Source organism: Galeopterus variegatus, unplaced genomic scaffold (genome assembly GCF_000696425.1).
Source record: "Galeopterus variegatus unplaced genomic scaffold, G_variegatus-3.0.2 Scaffold878, whole genome shotgun sequence".
In the NCBI taxonomy this organism is placed as follows: domain Eukaryota; kingdom Metazoa; phylum Chordata; class Mammalia; order Dermoptera; family Cynocephalidae; genus Galeopterus; species Galeopterus variegatus.
This window is the reverse complement of record NW_007726989.1, coordinates 70869-92286: the sequence shown is the minus strand read 5'-3', so window position 1 is coordinate 92286 and position 21418 is coordinate 70869. Positions and strand designations below refer to the sequence as shown.

Sequence of the window (21418 nt, the reverse complement as noted above, 5' to 3'; positions counted from 1 at the left end):
ATCTGTGGAGCCGCTTTGGAAGGGAAGGAAATGGGGAGAAGGGAAGTGGCCGCTGTCGCGCCTTCGCATGGGTGCCTCCCCTAATCCTCCCGAGAGCCTACTTCATTGAAGACAAACGGGGGCTCAATGGGTGTCGCTACATGCCCGGAGCCACAGCCCGTGCGGGAAGGAGCTGCGGCCCACACCCAAGTGGGCATCGAATCACTTCCCGGGGCCAGCCCTCACCCATCGCTGTGGCTGCCTGACAGCACGGGAGGGCAGGACAGGGGTCAGGCCCTGGACAGGCCTAGCTCCAGGCACCCTGGCCACATGGTGGTGACCGTCTGGCCAGTGGATGCCCCCCTGAGCCTCGGTTTCCTCACCTGTCTGATGGGGGTTGCCACAGGGGTGCACTACAACCATGCCCATCTCCTTCCCTCCTCTCCGTTCCAAAATGACCTCTTGAACCGCATCAGTCCGTGCGTGGAAGCTGGTGCTGGGCAAAGCTGGCGGGAGGCGGGGGCTATGTTCGGGTCCGTGATCTGTCCTGGCTTGCAGTGACCTGGCCCCATGCACTCCCTCTTCCTCACATCCCACCCACCCCTTCTTGGCTTCCCCATCTGTGCAAAGGCATAACAGAACGACAAGGGCCTTTCAAGGGCTGTGACGTCTTATGCAATACGTATTTTACCCGGTTTGGCCAATACCATTCCCCCGCGATGGCCCAAGGCAGGGCCTGGGAGCAGGGTGGGGAGGGCATTTTCCAACTCTCCCAGCTCTCAACAGTGCTGGGCTTGGCCTGATTCACACCCTGACTGCAGACAGATGAGCCAGGTCGCAGGAAGCCACCACCAGGGGCACACATAGGGTGGGGCAGGGGCGGGCCTGGCAGGGGCGCTGATGCTGGGCTGCCTTTGCGGTGCCCTGCAGGCCCTGAAGTAGCCTCCGGGGCAGGGACTGTGCAGGTCATGTCCACAGCCTGGCGCAACAGGACCAGGGATGACAGCATAATTATTAACAGCTACATCTGCTGAGCCCTTTCTTCTGTGCCGGGCAGTAGGCTAAAAGTTTTTCTCATCTTAATTTTTGCAGCCCTTATGGACAAAGCACCATGAATGTTCCTATTTTGAGGCAGGGCAGTTTCATGACATGCATTCTGCCGGGAAGTAGTCTCACTCCATGGCAAGCCCAGTTCTGACCCAAGGACACAGGCATGAGGCAGAGGAGGTCCCTAATAACACTGTGCAACAAAAGAAGGAAGCTTGGGGCTGTCAGGACACCAAGGAAGCACCTTACCCAGCCCTGGCATCCTCCAGGCTTCCTGGAAGAGGTGCATGTAGGCCTTATGCAGGAAGAGAAGGTGGGGGGAGGGTGCTCCTGGCAGGGGGCACTGCAAGTGCATAGTCATGGAGGCAGAAAACTGCTGTGTGGGCAATGGCGAGAGGCACAACTGGGTGGGAACCAGGCTGTGTGTGTGGCAGCCAGGATGTCAGGTGGGGCAAGCGGGTGGGGGCCAGTCTCTGCCCCAGCGCCCTGCCTGGCACCCCTTGGGGGCTCAGAGAGCAGTGCCCAGTGACACTGAAGTGGGCAGAAGCTCTGTACCCAGCCTGGTACCAAATCACCACTCCAGCCCCCAAGGCTCGTACCTGTGGAATATGGCAGGAAGTCGTGGTGGTCACGGACGTGCCAGGTGACGTTGACAGCGTGCAGGGCGTGGAAGTAGTCGCTCAGCGTGGCATACTGCACCGAGACGCCGAGCTCGGCAGCACGGCTGTTGATGTGGTCCATCAGGGGGTCCATGTTGGCGAACTGCACCGAGGCGTTGAAGAACTGCTTGTCACATCCCTGCAGGCCGGACCCAGGAGCAACACCCTGTACTTCTGGGAGCACAGCCCTTGCCCACACAAGATGGGCTCATCCCTGCCCCCACCGGCTGCCCTCCCACTCTCCATAGTGGCCAACAAGGGCCCCAAACCGGCCCCCACAGCTGAAGCCCTGGGGCATCTCTTAGAGTCCAGCAGTATCACTGCTTTTCAATCTCATTAATTATAATAATATGGTAATTTTATAATACAGTAACAATGATAATCATAGTCATGACTCGCATTTACTATCCTTAGGCTCACCTTTGAAACAAGGCAGTCATGGGGTAAACAGGCAGGCTGTGGAGCTCACCTGGCCAGGTCTGAGCACAAATTCCACCCCTTCCTAGCTGCCTTGCTAAGGAGCTGTGTGTCCTCAGGACAACTCCTTAACCTCTCTGGCCACAGATCTCTCAACAGAAAAATGGAATACCAGCAATGCCTGCCTCCTGGGCCCCGTGGGACAGTTAGATGATGAGACAAATATGTGCCATAGAACAGTGCCTGGCACACAGCGGGTGCGCAATAAAGGTTAGCTGTGATGATGACGATGTGTCGGGCACTGTCCCCGTGGGAACGCCTTCCCTTGGTTAACCTCTTATCAAGCCTGGGAAGCAGGTGCTGTCATTATCGCCATCTGACAGATGAGGAACTGAAGCTCACAGGGTTCTGGGCACACAGTGACCGAGTAGGGAGCCAGGGTTCTGGCCCAGGCCTGGCCCCAGCGTTGTGATGGGAGAGGGAGGACAGTGGGTGGAGGCCACTCTGGGCGAGGGGCTGTCAGGTGGGAGAGGTTGGGGGTGAATCGGGGGGGGGGCTGGTAGAGTGTGCGAGGCCCAGGGGCATGCAGGGAAGGAGGAGGAAGCCACTGGGCTGGGGATGGTCACCCGGCCCCTCCTGGATAGGGTGGTCCTGGGTGCAGGAGCTGGATCACCCACAGCAGTCCCTGGACTGTGTCAAGGACCCCAGGGCCTGAGACCCCGCCTTACCCAGGGCCAGAGAACATGGGGTGTCCGGAACCAGGCAGCCCGCTGCTTCACGTTGGCCACCAGGGCCTCGGCATAGAGGTCGATGTTGGCTGCGGTGACGGGCTCACTCATGTTGGGGTACACCCCATCTGGCGGTGGCTCTGGAAAGACAGCCACTCCATTCCAGTAAAACCCCGACCTGCAGGAGAGCAGAGGTTGAGGTGGAGAAAACAGAAATTTGTGGACAGACAGGGCTCAAATCCAGGTGCCACAGTTTACCAGCTTTGGGACCTCGGGCACATCTTTTCAGCCCCTGGTCTGAATTTTGTCAGCTGTCACATGCAGCCAACAACAACCTCTGCCTCCCACCACCACCACAATCCGGTGGCGGGTCAGGTGGGAGTCATTTGATGGCTCGTTTGTGCAGGCCACCTCCTACCCAGCAACACTGGGGTCTTGGGACCCCAGGTAGGCGTGGGCAGAGTGAGGCAAGTGAGACAGTCGTCTGGGTACAAAATTTGAGGGGGTGCTTCAAATCTCAGTAGTCAAGATAAGTGATATTTTGATAAAATACTTTAGAAAAACAAAATTAGTGCAAAAAATCCATGATGATCAAAATGTCAGTTTTAAACAAAGACAGGATCAGTATTAACGATTTCTTCCTTTGCCTTAGGCTCCAGCCTACCCAAGCATGCACTGACCCCGAGAATGAGCCTCAGGGGTCTGGAGAGCCCCCAGTTAAGTGCCTTCCCTGCCCACGCTGTGCAGCATCGGGTGACATCCGTGGGATTGTGGTCTGGAGCCCATGATCCTGGGCCAACCTCCTGGCACCGCTGCTTCTAACTTCGCTGAGACTCAGTCTCCTCATTGGTAAAATGTGTGGTGGGTTGTTACCAGAGTAAGTGAAAATAATTGTAGAAAAGAGCTAGAAACTGCCCGGTGCAGAGTAGGGGCTGGCAGACGGTGACGACCGTTACTGAATCCCGTCTGGCCTTCCTCTCCCAGCTCCTCCTGCACCCCGCCTGCTACCTTTCCTGTTCAGAGGGGCTCGGCACCTTGCCCAAGGCCTCCCGGGTACAAAGAGCAGAGCTGGGATTTGAACCCAGGGCCATCCGACTCCAGAGATGGCAGGCTGGATGACACAGAGGCTTTGGTGACAATGGCCTGAATCACATGTTGACCCTGCCACTTTTGCCAGCCACAGGACATTAGGTACGCCGCCATGCCTCAGTTTCTCCTTCTTGGAGATGGGGCACTCAGAGTGTCTCCCTCAGGGAGTTGCTGTGTGCGTTTCTGAGGAAATACAGGGACAGTGCTCGGAACGGGGGCTGGCCCAGGCAGGTGCTCTGAGAAGCCTCCAGGGACATGCCTTTGGGCTCCCTTCCCATCCTCTCTGCCCTGGGAGTTGTCCGTGGATGGCTCCTGGTCCCCACTGTGTCTTCACCTGATCCCTTCTGGGGAAGGTGTATTGTGACGCTAAAGTTCCTCAACTTTGTGCTTGTGACATCTTTTGAGTCTCACAGGGCCCTAAATCCTCCAGCTATATGCCCCCCACCCAGCAGGAAGGCTCCCTGCCAGGCCCATTCCCCACCCGGTCCTCAACCTAACAGGTGTCACCTCCCTGTCAGCTGGTGAAATGATTCAAACAAGCCAGTCATGTCCTTCTGTGGAAACTGGGGTCACGCCACTCTCTTGTCTACACAGCTGCCCCTGCTTGTCCACTGCTCGCTGGCACAGCGCCCACGAGGTCACATACAGTGTGGGCTCCTCCTCCCTGGCACCATGAATGTATGTGACCAATGAACTGCTGTCGACCTCGTCTGTCCTGTGCTGGTTGTCTGGCCATCTCGTACACCGTGCGTGGGGATCCCGGCTCACCAGTGGGGTGAGGAGGAGGTGACCGGAACAGGAGGCTGTTCTGCGAGACGGTGAGGAGCAGATTCACCGCAGAGCTTCTGTGCAGGACCCTTTCCTCCTCGCACTCCTCCTGCTTTCTTCATCGTGGTCCCCGACAGGGGCAAGGACTGACTTTCACACCAACCCCCACATCCACAGCGTCAGAGCCGGCATGCTTTCGCCTGGAACCCAGCACGGGCTCCAAGCCCAGGCGGGACGGAGGCAGGGAGGCAGCTGGTCATCATGGGTGAGGGAAGTCAGACTAACAGAGGCCATGGGTGAGGTGGAGGGTGTTAGGGGCTCCATTGTGCCCTGCAGGAGGGTGTGGAAAGGGTGGGGTGGATGTATGACTGGAGGGGCTGCTGGAAATCAGTGGACCTTGTCCTTCAAATAATCCTACGCTGGGACAGGGACTCATAACAAGAAGCGATTTGGAGTCAAACAGAACTGAAGTCAAATCCCCCATCCGCCACTTACCAGCTGGGTGACCTTCAGCTGGTCACTTACCCTCTCTGAGCCTCAGTTTCCTCATCTGTAAAATGGGTTTAATAACACTACCCATTGTGCTAGGGAGGCTTAGAAGTGGGAAATCAAATGTGGCAACATTTAACAAGCTGTTGTCAAAACGCTGCATAAGAGCTGCAGGGGCTGGGTAGACGGCTGTCCTCAGATTCCCAGGCTGTGCAAAGGCCCCAGGCAGGTGGGAGGTACCTGCAGAAAAGCACATACCTGTTGGAGAAGGGGATGTGGGAGGGGGTGCAGTAGCTGTACTGGTCCATGACGTGTGTGAATATCTCCTGCTGCTCCGACAGGGACGGGGACCCTCGCCACACGAACTGCAGCCCCTGCAAACCCGGGGGGTACAGAGTGAGGGCTGAGGGACAACACGCTGCCCTGGCTCTGTCTCCCCCAGCCCCACTTGGGTCTCTCCTGCCTGCCCTCACCAAGGACAAGAGCTCCCTCTGCTCCTCCATGAGATTCCTCTCAGCAGGTGCTCCCAAAGCCACGCGCCATAGGTCATGGGGTTTACCCTCCAGAAGCAGGTGCTCACTCACCCCACCTGCTCCTCGGTGCAGGCTTCTCTCTGCCAAGGCCTCTAAGAGAAGCTCATTCTAACTCTGCTGGAATACCCACAGGCACGGGGAGCTCATTACCTCTTACAGGCGTGCAGTCAACTTTTAATCTTTCTGATGGTTAGAGAGTGCTCTGGGTCACAAAGCAGGGATGAAATCCTAGTGCTATCAGGCACTGGTTCTGGAGCCATACGCAGTCCCTAATCCCTCTATGACCCGGTTTCTTTTTCTTTTTTCTGGTGGCTGTCCAGTACAGGGAATTGAACCCTAGACCTTGGTATTATCAGCACCGCACTCTGACCAATTGAGCAAACCAGCCAGCCCCTTTGTGACCTGGTTTCTGCATGAAAAATGGGGACATCCACACCCAGCTCTCCGGGCCATCTGCAGGTGAAGCCAGCTGACCTGCTCAGCATTCAGTAGAGGATTAATAGCCCCTGCTAACAATAAAAACATTACTTCTCTTGCCCACCTAGTGCCCAAGTCCACTTTTGTAAAACTCCCGCTGGCCAGGTCTACCCTTGACCTCCAGAACTTTATTACCAGAGTGATCCTGGGCAGGATACTTACCTTTTTGGGCCTAAATTTCCCCATCTGTAAAATGGGGATAATTATAATTCTACCCACCTGTTATGGGTTGAATAGTGGCCCCCTAAAAAAAGATATGTTGAAATCCTAACCCCCAGTACCTCAGAACGTGACCTTATTTAGAAGGGTCTTAACAAGATAATGAAGTTAAAATGAGGTGAGTAAGGTGCATCCTAATGTAATAGGGCTGGTGTCCGTATAAAAAGGGGACATTTGGACATAGATGTGCACAGAGGGGAGATGATGTAGACTTAGGGAGAAGATGGCGTCTACAAGCCAAGGAGCGAGACCTGGGGCAGGTCCCTCCCTCTCCGTCCTCAGAAGGAACCAGCCCTGCAGACACAGGCCTGGTGCTTCCTGAGCGCAACACCAGGCCTAGTGTCTGGGGTCATTTTTACTGTTACTGTTTCACTCCTGTAACAGTTGCCCACACACCTGAGGAGCTGTTATGTCTCTGCTGACCCTCCTCCCAGCTGAATGTGCCCTGCCATTCCCTCTATGCATCAACCACTGTTCACTGAGTGCAGCTCCGCTCTAGTCCCAGGAGGACCCAAGAAGGACTCAGTGCAGTGCAGGCCCCGCTGCGGGCACTCCTGGTGGGGAAACAGCCCAACAGCCTACAGAGCTGCCAAGGACACCCAGAGCTCTGCACACAGCAGCAGCTTTCTGAGACGACAGAGTAGCGCAGGGAGGACGCAGTGCACACGTGGAGCACCACTCACCTGGGCCTCCTGCATGGCTTCCTTCAGGTCGTAGTCAATCCGGGAGATGAGGTGGGCGTTGAAGCCCGCCAGGGAAAACAGGGTGGGGGTCGTGGCAGATGCGCCAAACGGGTCAACGTGCCAGGAGAACTGTGGCCGGATCCCAAACGTTTCATAGAGAAACCCGTGTCCTTCTGCAAAGAGCACCGCCTTGCTGGTGACCGGCAGGGTGGGCCCTTGTCCCCACGCTGCACGCTCTCCCAGGGTGCCACCCGTCCACCTGCCAGCTAAAGGCCAAGCAGGGCCACGTTGGTTGTCAGAGGTGAGGGTTTTAACTTTTAATTGTGGTGAAGTACACCCAACAAACACACAATTGACCATCTGAACCATTTTCAAGTGCACAGCCCTGAGGCATCAAGCACATCCACACTGCCGTGCAACTGTCACCACTGTCCATCTCCAGGACGTCTTCATCTTCCCAAACTGAAACTCTGTCCCCATTAAACACTCCCTCTCTGTCCCCCTTCCCCTGGCCCCTGGCCCCCACCACTCTACTTTCAGTCTCTATGAATTCGACTACCCTAGGACCCTCACGTAAGTGGAATCATACAGGATTTGTCCTTCTGGGACTGGCTTATTTCACTCAGTGCAATGCCCTCAAGGTTCAGCTGTGTTGTAGCGAGTGTGGACGTGAGGATTCTTGCACGTACTGGACAAAGTACTGATTCTGATGACTGCTGCGGAGTTCTTGGGCAACACTAACGATAAAAGGCTAAAGGTGAACTCAAGTCTAAGGGTGCAGTGGTTCAAAAGTACATCTGTAAATGATCGACACTTCCTGGAGAGGCGGGGCTCGGGCTGGAGGTGGCGGGACGTTGTGGCTCCCTCCTGAGCACACGCTGAGGTGGCGGTGATGGTGCGCGCCTCTGAGACTAGAGCACACAGGCATGCAGCCTCTGTTTCACTCAGTTCTGCCCTCTCCTCGGGCCACTCCTCTGGAGAAGCCAGCTGCCATGTCATGAGCAGTCACACTGTGAGGCACCAAGGCCTTGTCTCGTAGCCACGTGAGTGAGTGTGGAAGCGGACCCTCCAGCCTCAGCCCCCTCAGGACTGCAGCCCCCCGACACTCCGAGGGCAACCTCCTGAGACCCCGAGCCAGGTCCACCCGGCTAAGCCCCTCCTGACTTTCCCCACAGAAACCATAGACGTTCAGTGCTTGCTGTTGAAAGCCACTAAGTTTGGGGCAGTTTGTTGCATGGCAACAGGTAATGAATACACAGGCTCTATGCCAGAAGCATCCAACCACTCATGTATTCAGTCATTACTCAAGAGCCACTGCAGACAGACATGGGGTGCAGTGCTGTAGGGAGAAATAAAGTCCCAGACTTGTGTAAGCATTGACTCAGGTTCCCAAGCTCTCCCCCAAATATTACCTTCCTAACGCCCTGAGACGGGTATGAGAATTTGCATTTTAAGGACAGAGAACAAAGACTTGGAGAATTCTAGTAACTGGTCTAGAGCCAAAGTGCCTTTCACTGATGAACTCCCCAGTCCTGGGGATACTGGCTGAGGCCCAGATGACGCCTGGGATTCTGGGACAGAGCAGTGGTCGGATCCACAGGCAAGGCCAAGACAGGGAGGGAGGTGACCCCTGGGAGGTGTAGGGTGGAGCGGAGGGGGATTTGGGGTCACAAGCACAGAGGAGGTGAGAGGGATCAGCCAGGGAGTGTAGACTAGAGCGATGCTCCCGGACCTCAGGAACGCCAACTGGGCAGGCAGAAGAGGAGACGGCTGAGGGCGGGGAGACCTGGAGGGGTGCAGGGTGCAGGGCGAGGGAGGGAATGTCACTGGCACCACACCGAGAGAGGGCAGGGAGGCTTGTCGGGCCGGGGCGCTGCCCGCTTAGCAGCCCCTCTCCACTCGCAGAGTCCTGGCTTCGTTCAGGATGTAGAGGGCTAGAAATCTTGATTCCTATTTGATTATTAGATAGGGTTTTTAGGTAATGCATGAGTGGGATAAAAGTCCTTGGCTAGGAAGCAAGAGCCTACAGCTAGGGGGCAAGAGCCCACCGAACCAGCTCCAATCACTGTGTGGGTAAGGGATTGTATACACGGATTGTTCATATAATGGGTTCATTGGAAGATTTTGTGAGAAGGAAACTCACACAGGCCTAAAGTCTTTAATGTGAACAAGAGAACTAAAGCAGAACAGGGATCGTTCTGAGGGCAATAACCCTTAATACAACAAAACTTAAATGATGGGAAAACATGTGAGTTAAGATTTCCAAGGGGGCCGAGCCCGTGGCGCACTCGGGAGAGTGCGGCGCTGGGAGCACAGCGGTGCTCCCACTGCGGGTTCGGATCCTTTATAGGGATGACCGGTGTGCTCACAGTGCTCACTGGCTGAGCGTGGTGCGGCCGGTCTCACAAAAAGACAAAAAAAAAAAAAGATTTCCAAGGACGTTCTGCTAGGTTAGTTAGTACATGAGGGTCAGTCCACATTTTGCTCTAAGCTGTTTCTTTGAGTTTCTCAAAAAGTCAAGCACTTTAATGATTATCTTGTTGTTTCTTTTACATGTCACCTAGCTTAGATTTATGACTCTTGATGGTATATTGTTTAAACTATTTTGAACCATACATGCTTGGATAAAGATGGTTACATAGCCAGTCTCTTTAGATGCTTACTATGCCTGATTAACTATCTGTTCTTTTCCTGTAACTTCCTTGTCTTTACAATAAAAACTGAAACAAAAACTAACTCGGGGATGTAGCCGGTTTCTCCTTCTAACAGAGGAGTTGCTGAGGTGCCGTCCCTTTGGGCTTCTCATTGCATTCATGGTGCTTGGAGTAATCTTTTTTGTGTCTCTGGTACACAGCGAGAAGTATAACACAGGGACACCAGGCCTGGCATCGAGGGATGAACCACGGCTGGTCTGAGCAGAGCACGGCCAGCCCATTCCCTTCCATCAGATACTGTGGTTCTCTTGTGCCGTCTGGCAGCTAGAGGCAGGCACTGTTCAATAATGAATTGAGAGGCCACTAGGCTGAGGCGGCTCTAGCACTTTGGGTGCCTGCGCCAGCAAACTGAAACCGATCTCACTGTAAACAGCAAAAAGCAAATCGTAAGCTTACCCAATTAGAAACCGCCAATGGACCTCTAACTAGAGAGCTTCCACTTGAACCAATCAAGTATTTCCTTTGTCTTGCTTCCAGACACACCTTATAATGGTTCTTCCTTCACACCCCTCCATGGAGCCCTGGACCACCTGTAGTCTGGTGCTGCCTGGTTCATGAACTGCTGTTTGCTCAAATAAACTCTTTAAAATTTTAATGTGCCTAAGTTTATCTTTTAACAGTATGGACTATGGATATAGCCAATAACATGTGTGGGTTAAGCCTGCTGAGTTTCAGGGGAAGATTTCCCACCTTAATTAAAAGAGAGTCGGAAGAAAGCCCCTTTCTGCTTTTTCCTGCCTTGAATGTATACATAAGACAACATGCTGCCTGGAGCTAGAGCAGCCACCCTGTGACCACAAGGGTACGGTCACGAGAATTACAGACGTCAAGGAGCTGCCTAACCAGCACCCAAACTATCACCACTTTGTTAAGTAAACAGTAAATGTCCTTAAGACACAAGTCACTGTTACTCAGGTTTTCCAGCCCTCTAGCAGAAAGCGTTCCTGAGAACTTCAGAAAGAGGTGATTAACGAATGAAAATAGTAATTGGCTCCCAGTATACTCTCTCCACTTCTTCCTTTTAGTAATGGAACCACACACTCCCTCCTGGTTTCAGTGAGGCACATGGACTCCCAGCCAAAGACTACATTCCCCAGCCACCCCTGCGAACAGTGAGGACCATGTGACTAGGTTCTGTTCAATGGGATATGAGCAGAAATGATGAACTACATTTCCCAGCCTCCCCTGCAGCCAGTGGAGACCATGTGACTGGGTTCTGTTCAATGGGATATGAGCAGAAATGATGAACTACATTTCCCAGCCTCCCCTGCAGCCAGTGGAGACCATGTGACTGGGTTCTGTTCAATGGGATATGAGCAGAAATGATGAACTACATTTCCCAGCCTCCCCTGCAGCCAGTGGAGACCATGTGACTGGGTTCTGTTCAATGGGATATGAGCAGAAATGATGAACTACATTTCCCAGCCTCCCCTGCAGCCAGTGGAGACCATGTGACTGGGTTCTGTTCAATGGGATATGAGCAGAAATGATGAACTACATTTCCCAGCCTCCCCTGCAGCCAGTGGAGACCATGTGACTGGGTTCTGTTCAATGGGATATGAGCAGAAATGATGAACTACATTTCCCAGCCTCCCCTGCAGCCAGTGGAGACCATGTGACTGGGTTCTGTTCAATGGGATATGAGCAGAAATGATGAACTACATTTCCCAGCCTCCCCTGCAGCCAGTGGAGACCATGTGACTGGGTTCTGTTCAATGGGATATGAGCAGAAATGATGAACTACATTTCCCAGCCTCCCCTGCAGCCAGTGGAGACCATGTGACTGGGTTCTGTTCAATGGGATATGAGCAGAAATGATGAACTGCATTCCCCAGCCGCCCCTGCAGCCAAGGGGCCATGTGACTGAGCATGGCCACAGGAATGTGGGCAAAGGAACGTGGGCAGGTTCTGGGTCACCCTTCACAAGGAAGCTGCCTGCCCCTCTCCACCATTCCTTTTCCCCCACCCTGCTGAATGACAACTAGGTCAGGTGAGCCAGCTTCAGCTTGCAACCTGGGTGGGTAACAAGGTAGGGGCCAGCAGAGCAATAAGACAGAAGGAACCTGGATCCATGGATCACCCTGTGGAGCAGAGCCCCCAATCGCCCAGAATGGCCTGCCACTGCAGACTCTTCCACAGAGAGAAATACACCTTTTCTTTCCTCTTGTTAGAACTACTGTCATTTCATCTCCATTAAAGCAGCTGAACCAGTATCCTAACCAGTGTAGTGATGGGCCAAGTTACAGCTCACCAGTGTGTGGAGGCAGAGGCCAGACTGCAGGGGCTGAGGGTGGAGGAGATGGGGAGATGAGAAATGTGGCTACGCCCTGAGCTGGAGGGACTTGCTTTCCTCCTTTTCAAGCTAATGTTGAATGGGTCTTAAACACTGCTGGGGAGGAGTCGAAAGGACGAGGAAGTCGATGCAAGTCTGACAACACAGGGAGAGAGAGATCACTGCTTGAGGGGGAAAGAGAAGGGTTGGGGGACAGGGCTGAGAGCTTGGGTTTGAATATAGCAGTGGCCACCCAGGACAGTCCAAGGCATCTCCTTTGCCCCCACCCGGGCCCTTCTCTGCTCTCCACTCTGGCCAGTGGAGCCCCAGAGCCTCTGAGGCCCAAGCTGGGCTGTCTCCCATTCAGATGGGGGTAAGGGGGGTCTCCCTCTGGTATCTGCCACTCTTCCAGGCCTCTGCTGAGAATCCCAGCTGGAAGCTGTCATCTCAGGGAGGGAGACAAAAGCACCCATCCCCAGGGCTGCAGCCCACACCCAGCTTTGTCTGAGTGATTACTCAGGTGCTAGGAACAAATGCTTTCCCTCACTAGAAATGTCACATCTGAAATGAAGGTGGGTGTTGGCATGACTGCAAAGAACAGGCGCTGGGGGAGGGGCAGGCAAGAACAGTGAGCTCACTGGCAGGTTCGATGCCCCCAGGCCCCAGTGGGCAGCCTGAGGGGTCTGGGTTGAGGAGATGCCTCAGAACCCCAGCTGCCCCCAGGAGAAGATCAGAGGCCTGGAGGCCCCTGGCCCCAAAGATCCACCCCCCCCGAGTTCTGCCTGGGAACCATCTTGGGCTGAGCCCAGAGGCCACACCTGCCCGCTCACCTCTTCCTCCTCTGCCCAGGGCCTTTGTCACAGCAGGGGCTCCACAAAGGTGAGATGGAGGATGAAGAAACCCAGGGCAGTGAGGGGTGGCCGAGCACATCTCACCCCAACACAGCTGAGACACAATTCACAGCCAGAATCCCTGGGGATATCACCAGCACCGCCACTAAAACCACCATCACTGTCACCACCCTGAGAATCTGATGCACACCATCCTCCCCCACCCCAGGGACCACAAGCACAGAAAGCCCAGGGGCCAGACAGACCTGGGCTTGAGCTTCAGCTCTGCTGCTTACTGCATACAAATCCTTGTGGCTCTCTCTGCCTCAGTTTCCTCATCTGTACAGTGGGACTGTTAACAGTACCACCTGCTACCAGGCAGTTCTGAGGCAACTGGAAGATAATAGATGGGAAAGGACCTGGGTCAGCCACCAGGGAGAGGGAGCTTAGCCAGCGAGTAAGCTCACTGATGGGTGAGGCTCAGTTCAGATCTGGGACCCATCACTTAGCTGGAGTGTGACTCGGGCACATTTTGGCAGCATTTGAGCCTCAAATTTCTTCTACAAATGGGCATTTGTAAGATTTCTCATCTATGGAACTGCCCTGAGGACTGAAAAAAATAAGCATATGTCTTGTACATAGAACAAGGCAGTTATCGTGAAAGAAACCCAAGTTTCTATCCTTTGAAGGCCCCATGAACTTGGATGATTTTGGAAACGGAGCCTCATGGAATTCACTCACTCTATGGGGTCTCCAGGGGCCCTTTCTGCCCAATGTCACATGAACCCATGTTTTCTGGGGCTTCCAATTGCCATACTATAGGTCAGGCCTGCAGGATCAGCACTTGGGTTTCAAGGCAGGGGACACAGGAGGGTGAGATCAGAGGTGAGCGTACCCCAGCTGTGGGCACCCCTGAGACAGGGCAGCTCAGAACCCACCCTCTGCTCTTCATGCCAAGCACTTGTCTCAGCTAGACCCTATGCTGAGACGGGGAGACCCAGAATGAGCCAGATGGGGGGGTCCCTGCCAGGGCCAACTTGTAGGTTTGGAGTAAAGCAGGGAGGTGATAAGAAACTGTAGGGAGGCAAAGGAGATCTCCTGGAGGAGGGACTCCTCAGCTACATCTTGAGGATGAGGGTGACAACAAGAGGAAACATCACAAACAAATGCACAGATGTGACAAGTAGCACGTGTCGTTGCTGGAGTAGCAACAGAGCTGAGGAAGCTGAGCGGGTGAGACTGGTTAGGAAGGGCAGGATGTGAGGCCTGCTGAAACACCTCCCTTAAAGTTTTGGGGAGATGGTGGTGATGGCTACGGTCATGGTGGTGATGATGGTGATGGTGGTGATGATGATGGTGATGGTGGTGATGACTGTGTTAGTAATGATGATGACGGTGATGACGGTGGTGATGGTGATGGTGATGGTGATGATGATGATGATGATGGTGGTGGTGGTGGTGTTGACTGTGTTAGTAATGATGATGATGATGTTGATAACGGTGGTGATGATGATGGTGATGACAGTGGTGATGATGGTGGTGATGATGATGGTGATGACGGTGGTGATGATGGTGGTGATGGTGATGGTGATGGTGGTGATGGTGATGACGGTGATGGTGGTGATGATGATGGTGATGGTGGTGATGATGGTGATGGTGGTGATGGTGATGATGGTAATGGTGGTGATGGTGATGGTGGTGATGATGATGGTGATGATGGTGGTGATGGTGATGGTGGTGATGATGGTGATGATGGTGGTGATGATGATGGTGATGATGGTGGTGATGGTGATGGTGGTGATGATGATGGTGATGATGGTGATGATGGTGGTGGTGGTGATGATGGTGATGATGGTGGTGATGATGATGGTGGTGGTGGTCATGGTAATGGTGGTGAAGACAGCTAACATTTACTGAGCATTTACTCAGGAACCACACACTCTACTAAAAGTTCTTTACTTGAATTATCACAATTTAATCCTCACAACAACCCTCTGGGGTAGGTATTACCACCAAACTCATCTTATCAATGAGGAAACTGAGGCACAATGAAGTTACTTCCCTTGCCCAGGGGCACAGGGTGGGAAATGGCAGAGCTGGAGTACACCCAGGCCATCTGACTCTAGAATCCATGCTCTTAATCCCACATTCAGCTCCCTTGGCCAGGCATGAACGTGGTACTAGCAATCACTGTTTCCCTGGTCAAGGTCCCCTGATATGCAGGGCAGACAGAGCTCAGAACCTGGGGGTTCAGATACCCAGTCTCAGCTCCACTGGAGGTCTCAAGGGACCTTGGGTGTAGGGAAGGGTGGCCAAACCTGTGAGCTGTAGGATCTGGTCATCGTAGTGGGTCACTGCCTCGTCGTGCATGACCTGGCCTCCAAGGACAAACTCCAGGTGTCCTTTGTCCAGCAGCTTGCAGACCTTGGCATGGGTGGGTGGAGAGAAGCAAAGCTTACAACCCATGAGCTTGGCTGAGTCTGAGGGGGACAAGCCTGCAGCACCTCTGTGCCCTCTGTAACATTCCTCACTCTGGCTTATTCTGCAAAAGCAGGACACTGTGCTGGTCCACACTGTGTCCCCCCCACCTAGAAAGCATGTGGCCCATGGCCGGTATTTTATATATATATATATATATATATATATATTATATACATGTATTATTTGATATATAAATATATATATTTACTTGTGGAATGATTTTAAACTTATAGAAAAGTTGCAGGAATAGTTCAAAAGCTCCCATATACCTTTTCCCCAGATTCACTCACTGTTAACATTTTTGACCCACTTGCCTCAACACTACCCCCTCTCTCTGCACAGGCTGTGTTTTTTCCAAACCACGTAAAGTCAGCAATAGCGTGTCCTTTGCTCTACATACTTCAGTATGTGTTTTGGAAGAACAAGGACAATTAAAATCATAGTATAATGATCAAAATCAGGAAATTTAATATTAATACAGCATTACTATCTAATTCACAGACTTTATGAAAATTTTCCCAATTGTCCCACTAATGTCCTTTTTTTCTAGGGCAAGATTCACTCTAGGATCACACGCTGTGCCTGATCTTCATTTCCATTCTGTGTCCTTTAATCGGGAATAGTTCCTCAGCTTTCTTTTTCTTTCATGGGATTGACAATTTCAAAAATAATAGGCCAGTTATTTTGCAAAATTTGGGTTTGTCTCATGATTAGTTGATAAACAGTTTTTGAATCAGTGAATGAATGAAAGGGTGGAAAGATAAACAGTGGCCAAAGATGTGGTGTGTTAGGCCACCATGCCGTTTATAGACTGTACTTTTGGTTTGCTTTCTATAGGTGCGGCATTTGTAGATCATTCAGTCAACAAATATTAAACGAGCACCTACTACACATAGGGCAATGCCCAGGCACTGGGGATTCAGCAGGGAACAAAGCAGTCAACAACTTCTGCCTCTAGGAAGCTTTGCCAGAAGTTTCCTACCCAGGTCTTTTCCCAGCCATGCTAGCCTGCCTCTCTCAGGGGGTAGGAGACAGACCCCTGAGTTTGGTGTCCACATAAGAAGTGTGGATGCCCACTGGACACCCTGGTGAGGTATGCTTTGAGTCAGATATCCTTGGTTCAGAATCCCACCACCTGTTGCTTATAAGCTGTGTGACCACGGGCCGGTCACCTGCCTTCTCTGAACCTGTACCTTCTCTGTAAAGCGGATTCACAATCTCCACCGTTCAGCATGCAGCAAGCACCCATCAAACATCAGGCTCCTCCTCAAGACTTGACATGCTGCAGGTTTAAGAGACACCCCCTCCAGCAGGACCTGGTGGACGCCCTTCCTAGCTGTGTTACCTTGAGCAAGTCACTCAGCCTCTCTGAACTGCACATTCAGTGACTTCTGAAAGAAGGTGAATGCTGGGGAGGAAACTAAGAGCTCCTGAGGATTTTTCTAGGTGCTAACTTCATGGTTTCATTCTTGGCATGACCTCTCTAAGAAGGGGAGGTCACCCCCATTTTACAGAAGTGGAACCTGCCACTCAAAGAGGCCAGTTCTGGCCTGTGGCGGCTGAGGCAGGACTGGGTCCAGGCTGCCTCCCATGCAGCAGGGACTCTGACTCTCTGTACTGTGTGAGCAATTGGCTGACCGCCCATGAACCACCGGGACTGCTGCACCCTCATCAAGGGTCCCAACTCCTGTGCCCAGTGGGGCCAGCCAGATGACACAAATGAGGGAAGGGGGCATGGGGCTCAGGGCCACCTGGGGAGTGCCCAGTGTCAGGAGGTGATGCACTTGGCACCAGCTGGAGCTGCCCCTTGGGAATCCATAACTGGCTTGCCAGAGCTGGCAATTTTCTCAAGAATAGCCAGGATTAAAGAAAAACCTTCTTTTTCCCCTCTCTCTCTGTCTCTGTTTGTCTGTCTGTCTCTAACTCTTGGAGCTGACCAAACCCTGATCTAAACAAGCCCTGTGAACAGCCCAGGAGAGGAGGGGGTTCGACCTCGTGGTTTACATGGGCACAATCCTGGCCCAGCCCTAGGTCTTCACTGGGACACCCCAGCTGCTCCTCTCTCGGCTGCCCCCACCAGGGCCACCCTGTGTCACCTGGTGAACCATGTTACCTGGCGTTTTTGCTGGTTCGAGGCAACGCCGTCCCACCACAGCCGGAAGAACTCCTGCTCCACGGCAATGAACCTGCGCTGTTCCCCGCGGGTCAGCTCCTCCACCACGGAGTTGTAGACATTGGCCGCGTATGCCCGCATGCTTTCCTGGGGAGAGGGACACCATTACACCAGCCCCAGTGGAGGGCTCGGCCCTGAGGAACAGAGAAAAATCCAGCGAGACCAAGTGCCCCCAGGACCCCTGTCACTTGCAGGGCACATCTGCACAGGGGGCTCTTCTCTCCCATCTCCACCGCTCATCCAACCAGTGACTATTCGGTGCCCATTCTGTGCCACACACATGTGGGACGACATGGGCTCTCCTCCCCTCGCTGAGAATGTGCTCTCCTGGGGAGAGAGATGAGGAAACTGACGACACATCACGTGGGCAGGGGGACATGCCAGCCCAGCCCAGGGGTCAGCCACGGCTTCCCAGAGGGGGGTGTGCAAGCAGGGCCGTGAGGAGTGTGGTCCAGTGACCCCAAAGGGGCCTGCCTGGGGTAAAATGAGTGGGGGAAGTGGGTGGTGGGAGCTGATGCTGAGAGGAGACATCTGATTGTCCCTGTGGGTCTGGCTGCTGCCTTCCCCCAGGCTGGGAGCTCTCAGGGATGGAGCTGCAGCCGCTTCCCAGCTGAGTCTCCAGGGCCCTGCACACAGTGGAGCCTGGAGAGTGCTCATTAAATGAATCGAAAGAGCACTGGGCAGGAGACAGGAGGCGTGGGGGTTATTCCTGAGTGACCCTGGACAAGGCACCGACCTTCTCTGGGCCTCAGTTTCCTCTTTGGAAACTGGGAGTGGTGGGCACGCTTCCCCCTGCCCTTAAGCTGTGTCCATATCTGGGTGGTTCACCTCCCCCAGAGGCTGGTGAATGCACCCTAGGACTGGATTTAACACTTAGCATCAAACCCTCTTCCCATCTCTCTCTCTTTAAAATGTGGGGCTACCTGCTCATTAATGTCCTTTGTAAAATTATTACATACATAATCACAGAAGGTTTTTTGTCCATTTATTTAGGTATTTCTTTCCTCTCTTCAAGAAAGAGTGTGAGGAGGCCTGCATAATAGTACCCAATCACTGGCCCCAGAAACCGAAGGAGACCAGAGGCTTCCTCTATCTTTTTAGACTCTCATCGTTCATTCATCAACACACTCCCAGAGCACGTGCTCTGTCAGGCAGGCGAGGCTGTGCGGTGAACAAAGTGGACAGAGCCCCTGCCCTGGGGAGCTTCTGTTCTAGTGGGGAAACAGACCACCCACGAGCCACTAAGTAAACAGACGGTGACACGTGCTACGGAGAAAAACATGAAATGGGAAGGGGCAGAAGGGGTAGGGGCAGAGACAGGGCTGCCGGGAAGCCCTCACCAAGCAAGTGACTTTGGAGGAACAACCCAAAGGAAGGGAGGGACTGAGCCGTGCAGTTATCTGGGAGGAAAGCATTTTGGGCCAAGGGAACAGCCAGTGCAAAGGCCCTGAGGCAGGAATGGCTTTGGAGGTGTTAAGAGGAAGAGCAGGGAGGCCAGGGTGGCTGGGTGGAGGGGTGCGGGGGGAGGAACTCTGCAGAGTCGTGGGGATTGGCTGACCACGGCACGCCTTGGTCAGTGTGGGGCACACGCCTAATGGTGACTGCATTTGTACAGAAGACAAGGATGTGGTTCCTCCCACTCTCCCCTCCCATTCCAGGGCCAGAGAGGGATGGGAAGGCAGCCTTGGTGGTCATCTGCTGGCCTCTCCAGGAACTCCAGGGCTGCGCTGAGGCCTGGCCCCCAACTCCAGTTCAGCAGCCCTGGCTGTGTGGAAATCTGACGTCCACTGCTCCTGGAGCGTCCTAACACTTTATTTTATTTTTAAAATTTTTATTTTCCCTTTTTCTCTTTTTTATTTTTATTGAAACATTGATCATACATATGTGTGGAATTTCAACAACGTGAGATGATCAAATAAGGGAAATTAGTATATTCATCATCACAAAACTTAATTATTTCTTTGTAATGAGGACATTCCTAGCAGTTTACAGATGAGGAAACTGAGGCTCAGGAAGCAAAGCCCCTTGCCCAAGGTGCTGAGCAGAACCACGAGGTGACCACAGGTCCAACCCCAAAGCCTGTCCTAGGGGGACAGGGGTCGCCTCCGATATTCAGCTCACAGGGGGCAGCTGCAGCCCGCTTTCCCGCAGTCAGCTGACGTCCACCTGCTCTGCAGCCAGCCCCACCCCCTCCTGCTCCAGGCATATCCAGAAAAGGGGTTACCGCCATCAACCCCGCATTGGGGACCCCACACCCCCCTCGAGCCTAGAATGCAGTGGCCCATCCAATAAATGTACCACTCTACAGAAGGGGAAACTGAGGCTCAGAGACAGGAAGTGGACAGCCCAAAGTCAGCGACCCAACCAGTCCACAGCAGTCTGCACTCGAACCCAGGCCGGTCCTCCTGCGCCGGCGACGGACCCAGGACGCAAACCCACAGTCGATCCCGCAGGGAGGAAGGAGCTGCAGCTTTGGGGGCGCGGGGAGCGTCGCCGGCCACCTACCCGGACCGTGTAGACCCAGCCCACGTCCATGTGGCTGTGGGGCACCACGAAGGCCCGGATGACGCCCGCGGGCCGGGCCCCCGGCGGCCGCAGCAGCAGCAGGTGCACGAGCAGCGACAGCCAGCGCGACGACCCCATCCCCGCGGCCGGCGGGTGGCGGGACGGCGCCGGGCCGACTTCCGGCCCCCCGGGGGGGTGGGGCAGGAAGAGCGAGCGGGAAGGCGGGGACTCGGGAGCTGTTGTCGCCTGCGCCCGGCCGGCGGGTGGCGGCGCTTGTGCAACGCCGTCCAGCGCTGCGTCCCCATCTCCAGTTTTCCAAACGTCCCTGTCCATCCTTTAAGCCCAATCCCAAATGCCACCTCCCCCGGAAGCCCGCCAGATGTCCCCCAGCCGGAGGGGACCGCCCCCTCGCCCGCCGCGCGCCCTCGGCTCGTGCTCGCTGCGCTCGCGCCTGCAGCACCCGCGCGGCCCGCGCTCTGCACTTGGCTGCTGCGCAAAGGTCGGGGCAGCTCGGCCCCGGGAGCCTTCCCGGGTGACCCTCTGCCTCACTCTGAACCCCCAATCTGGGCTTGTCGTCGGGATGGTCGTCTCTGTTATAAGGACCTAAAACTGGCTTTCAGAGACAGTAGGAGGGAACTTCAAAAAGTTCGGGGAAAGTCGAATTAAAAGATAAAGCAAATCCTTCCATGAGCTTTTTGAAGTTCCCTTGTTCTTGGCTTGCGTGAGATCACACAGTTGGTGGAGGAGCCAAGACCGATGAAAACTTTCAGAGGAGGTCTGGGTTACTGGATGGTGGCCTTGGGCAAGAGACTTAACCTCTCTGAGCCTCGATGAAGTGCGGATGATGGTGGCCCAGAGGATGGAACCCACAACAGGGTGCGGTCACCTCAGTGCAGCTGGTGGGGCGAGAGTTGCCTGGGACCATCTCGGCCCCAGAGAGCAGGACCTGACAAGCCGGTGGCTGGGGGCATGGTTGGCATTTTCTAGCGGGGCTGGAGCTGTGGCTTCCCCTTGCCCAACTCACAGTGCCAGTCCTCTTGCCCGTTCGTTCAGCAAATACAACCTGAGAGCACGTTCTCCAAGCGAGCCTGCATCCTCCTTCTGTCCTATCCACCTCCTTGGGTCCTCTGCGTCCCCGCAGCCCAGGTCAGGCCCTCTGTGCAGATGTGGTTGTGCTCATCATCTGTGTCCTCGTGGCTTTCCAGGACTCACAGCTGGACTACGTTTCCCAGCCTCCCTACGGCCAGGGGTGGCCACATGAGCGAGTGTTAGCCAAAGGGACATACGCAGAGGGGATGAGCTCCACTTCCAGGCTGGTCCATAAAAACCTTCCATGTGTGAGCCCTGCTCTCTTC

At 54.2% G+C, this 21418-nt stretch overlaps 1 protein-coding gene across 1 annotated transcript in view; it reads right to left on the bottom strand.

The window, feature by feature from the left end:
• MAN2B2 (mannosidase, alpha, class 2B, member 2) overlaps positions 1–20201 on the bottom strand; it is a 41703-nt gene extending 21502 nt beyond the window's left edge. The window contains exons 1-7 of the mRNA XM_008573104.1: positions 20064–20201; positions 17499–17645; positions 15223–15328; positions 7089–7261; positions 5435–5550; positions 2831–3008; positions 1626–1824 (exon numbers count right to left, since the gene is read on the bottom strand). Of these exons, the coding sequence (XP_008571326.1) occupies positions 1626–1824; positions 2831–3008; positions 5435–5550; positions 7089–7261; positions 15223–15328; positions 17499–17645; positions 20064–20201 (1057 nt within the window). The remainder of the gene's footprint in view (positions 1–1625; positions 1825–2830; positions 3009–5434; positions 5551–7088; positions 7262–15222; positions 15329–17498; positions 17646–20063) is intronic.
• Between the last annotated feature and the right edge of the window lie 1217 nt (positions 20202–21418).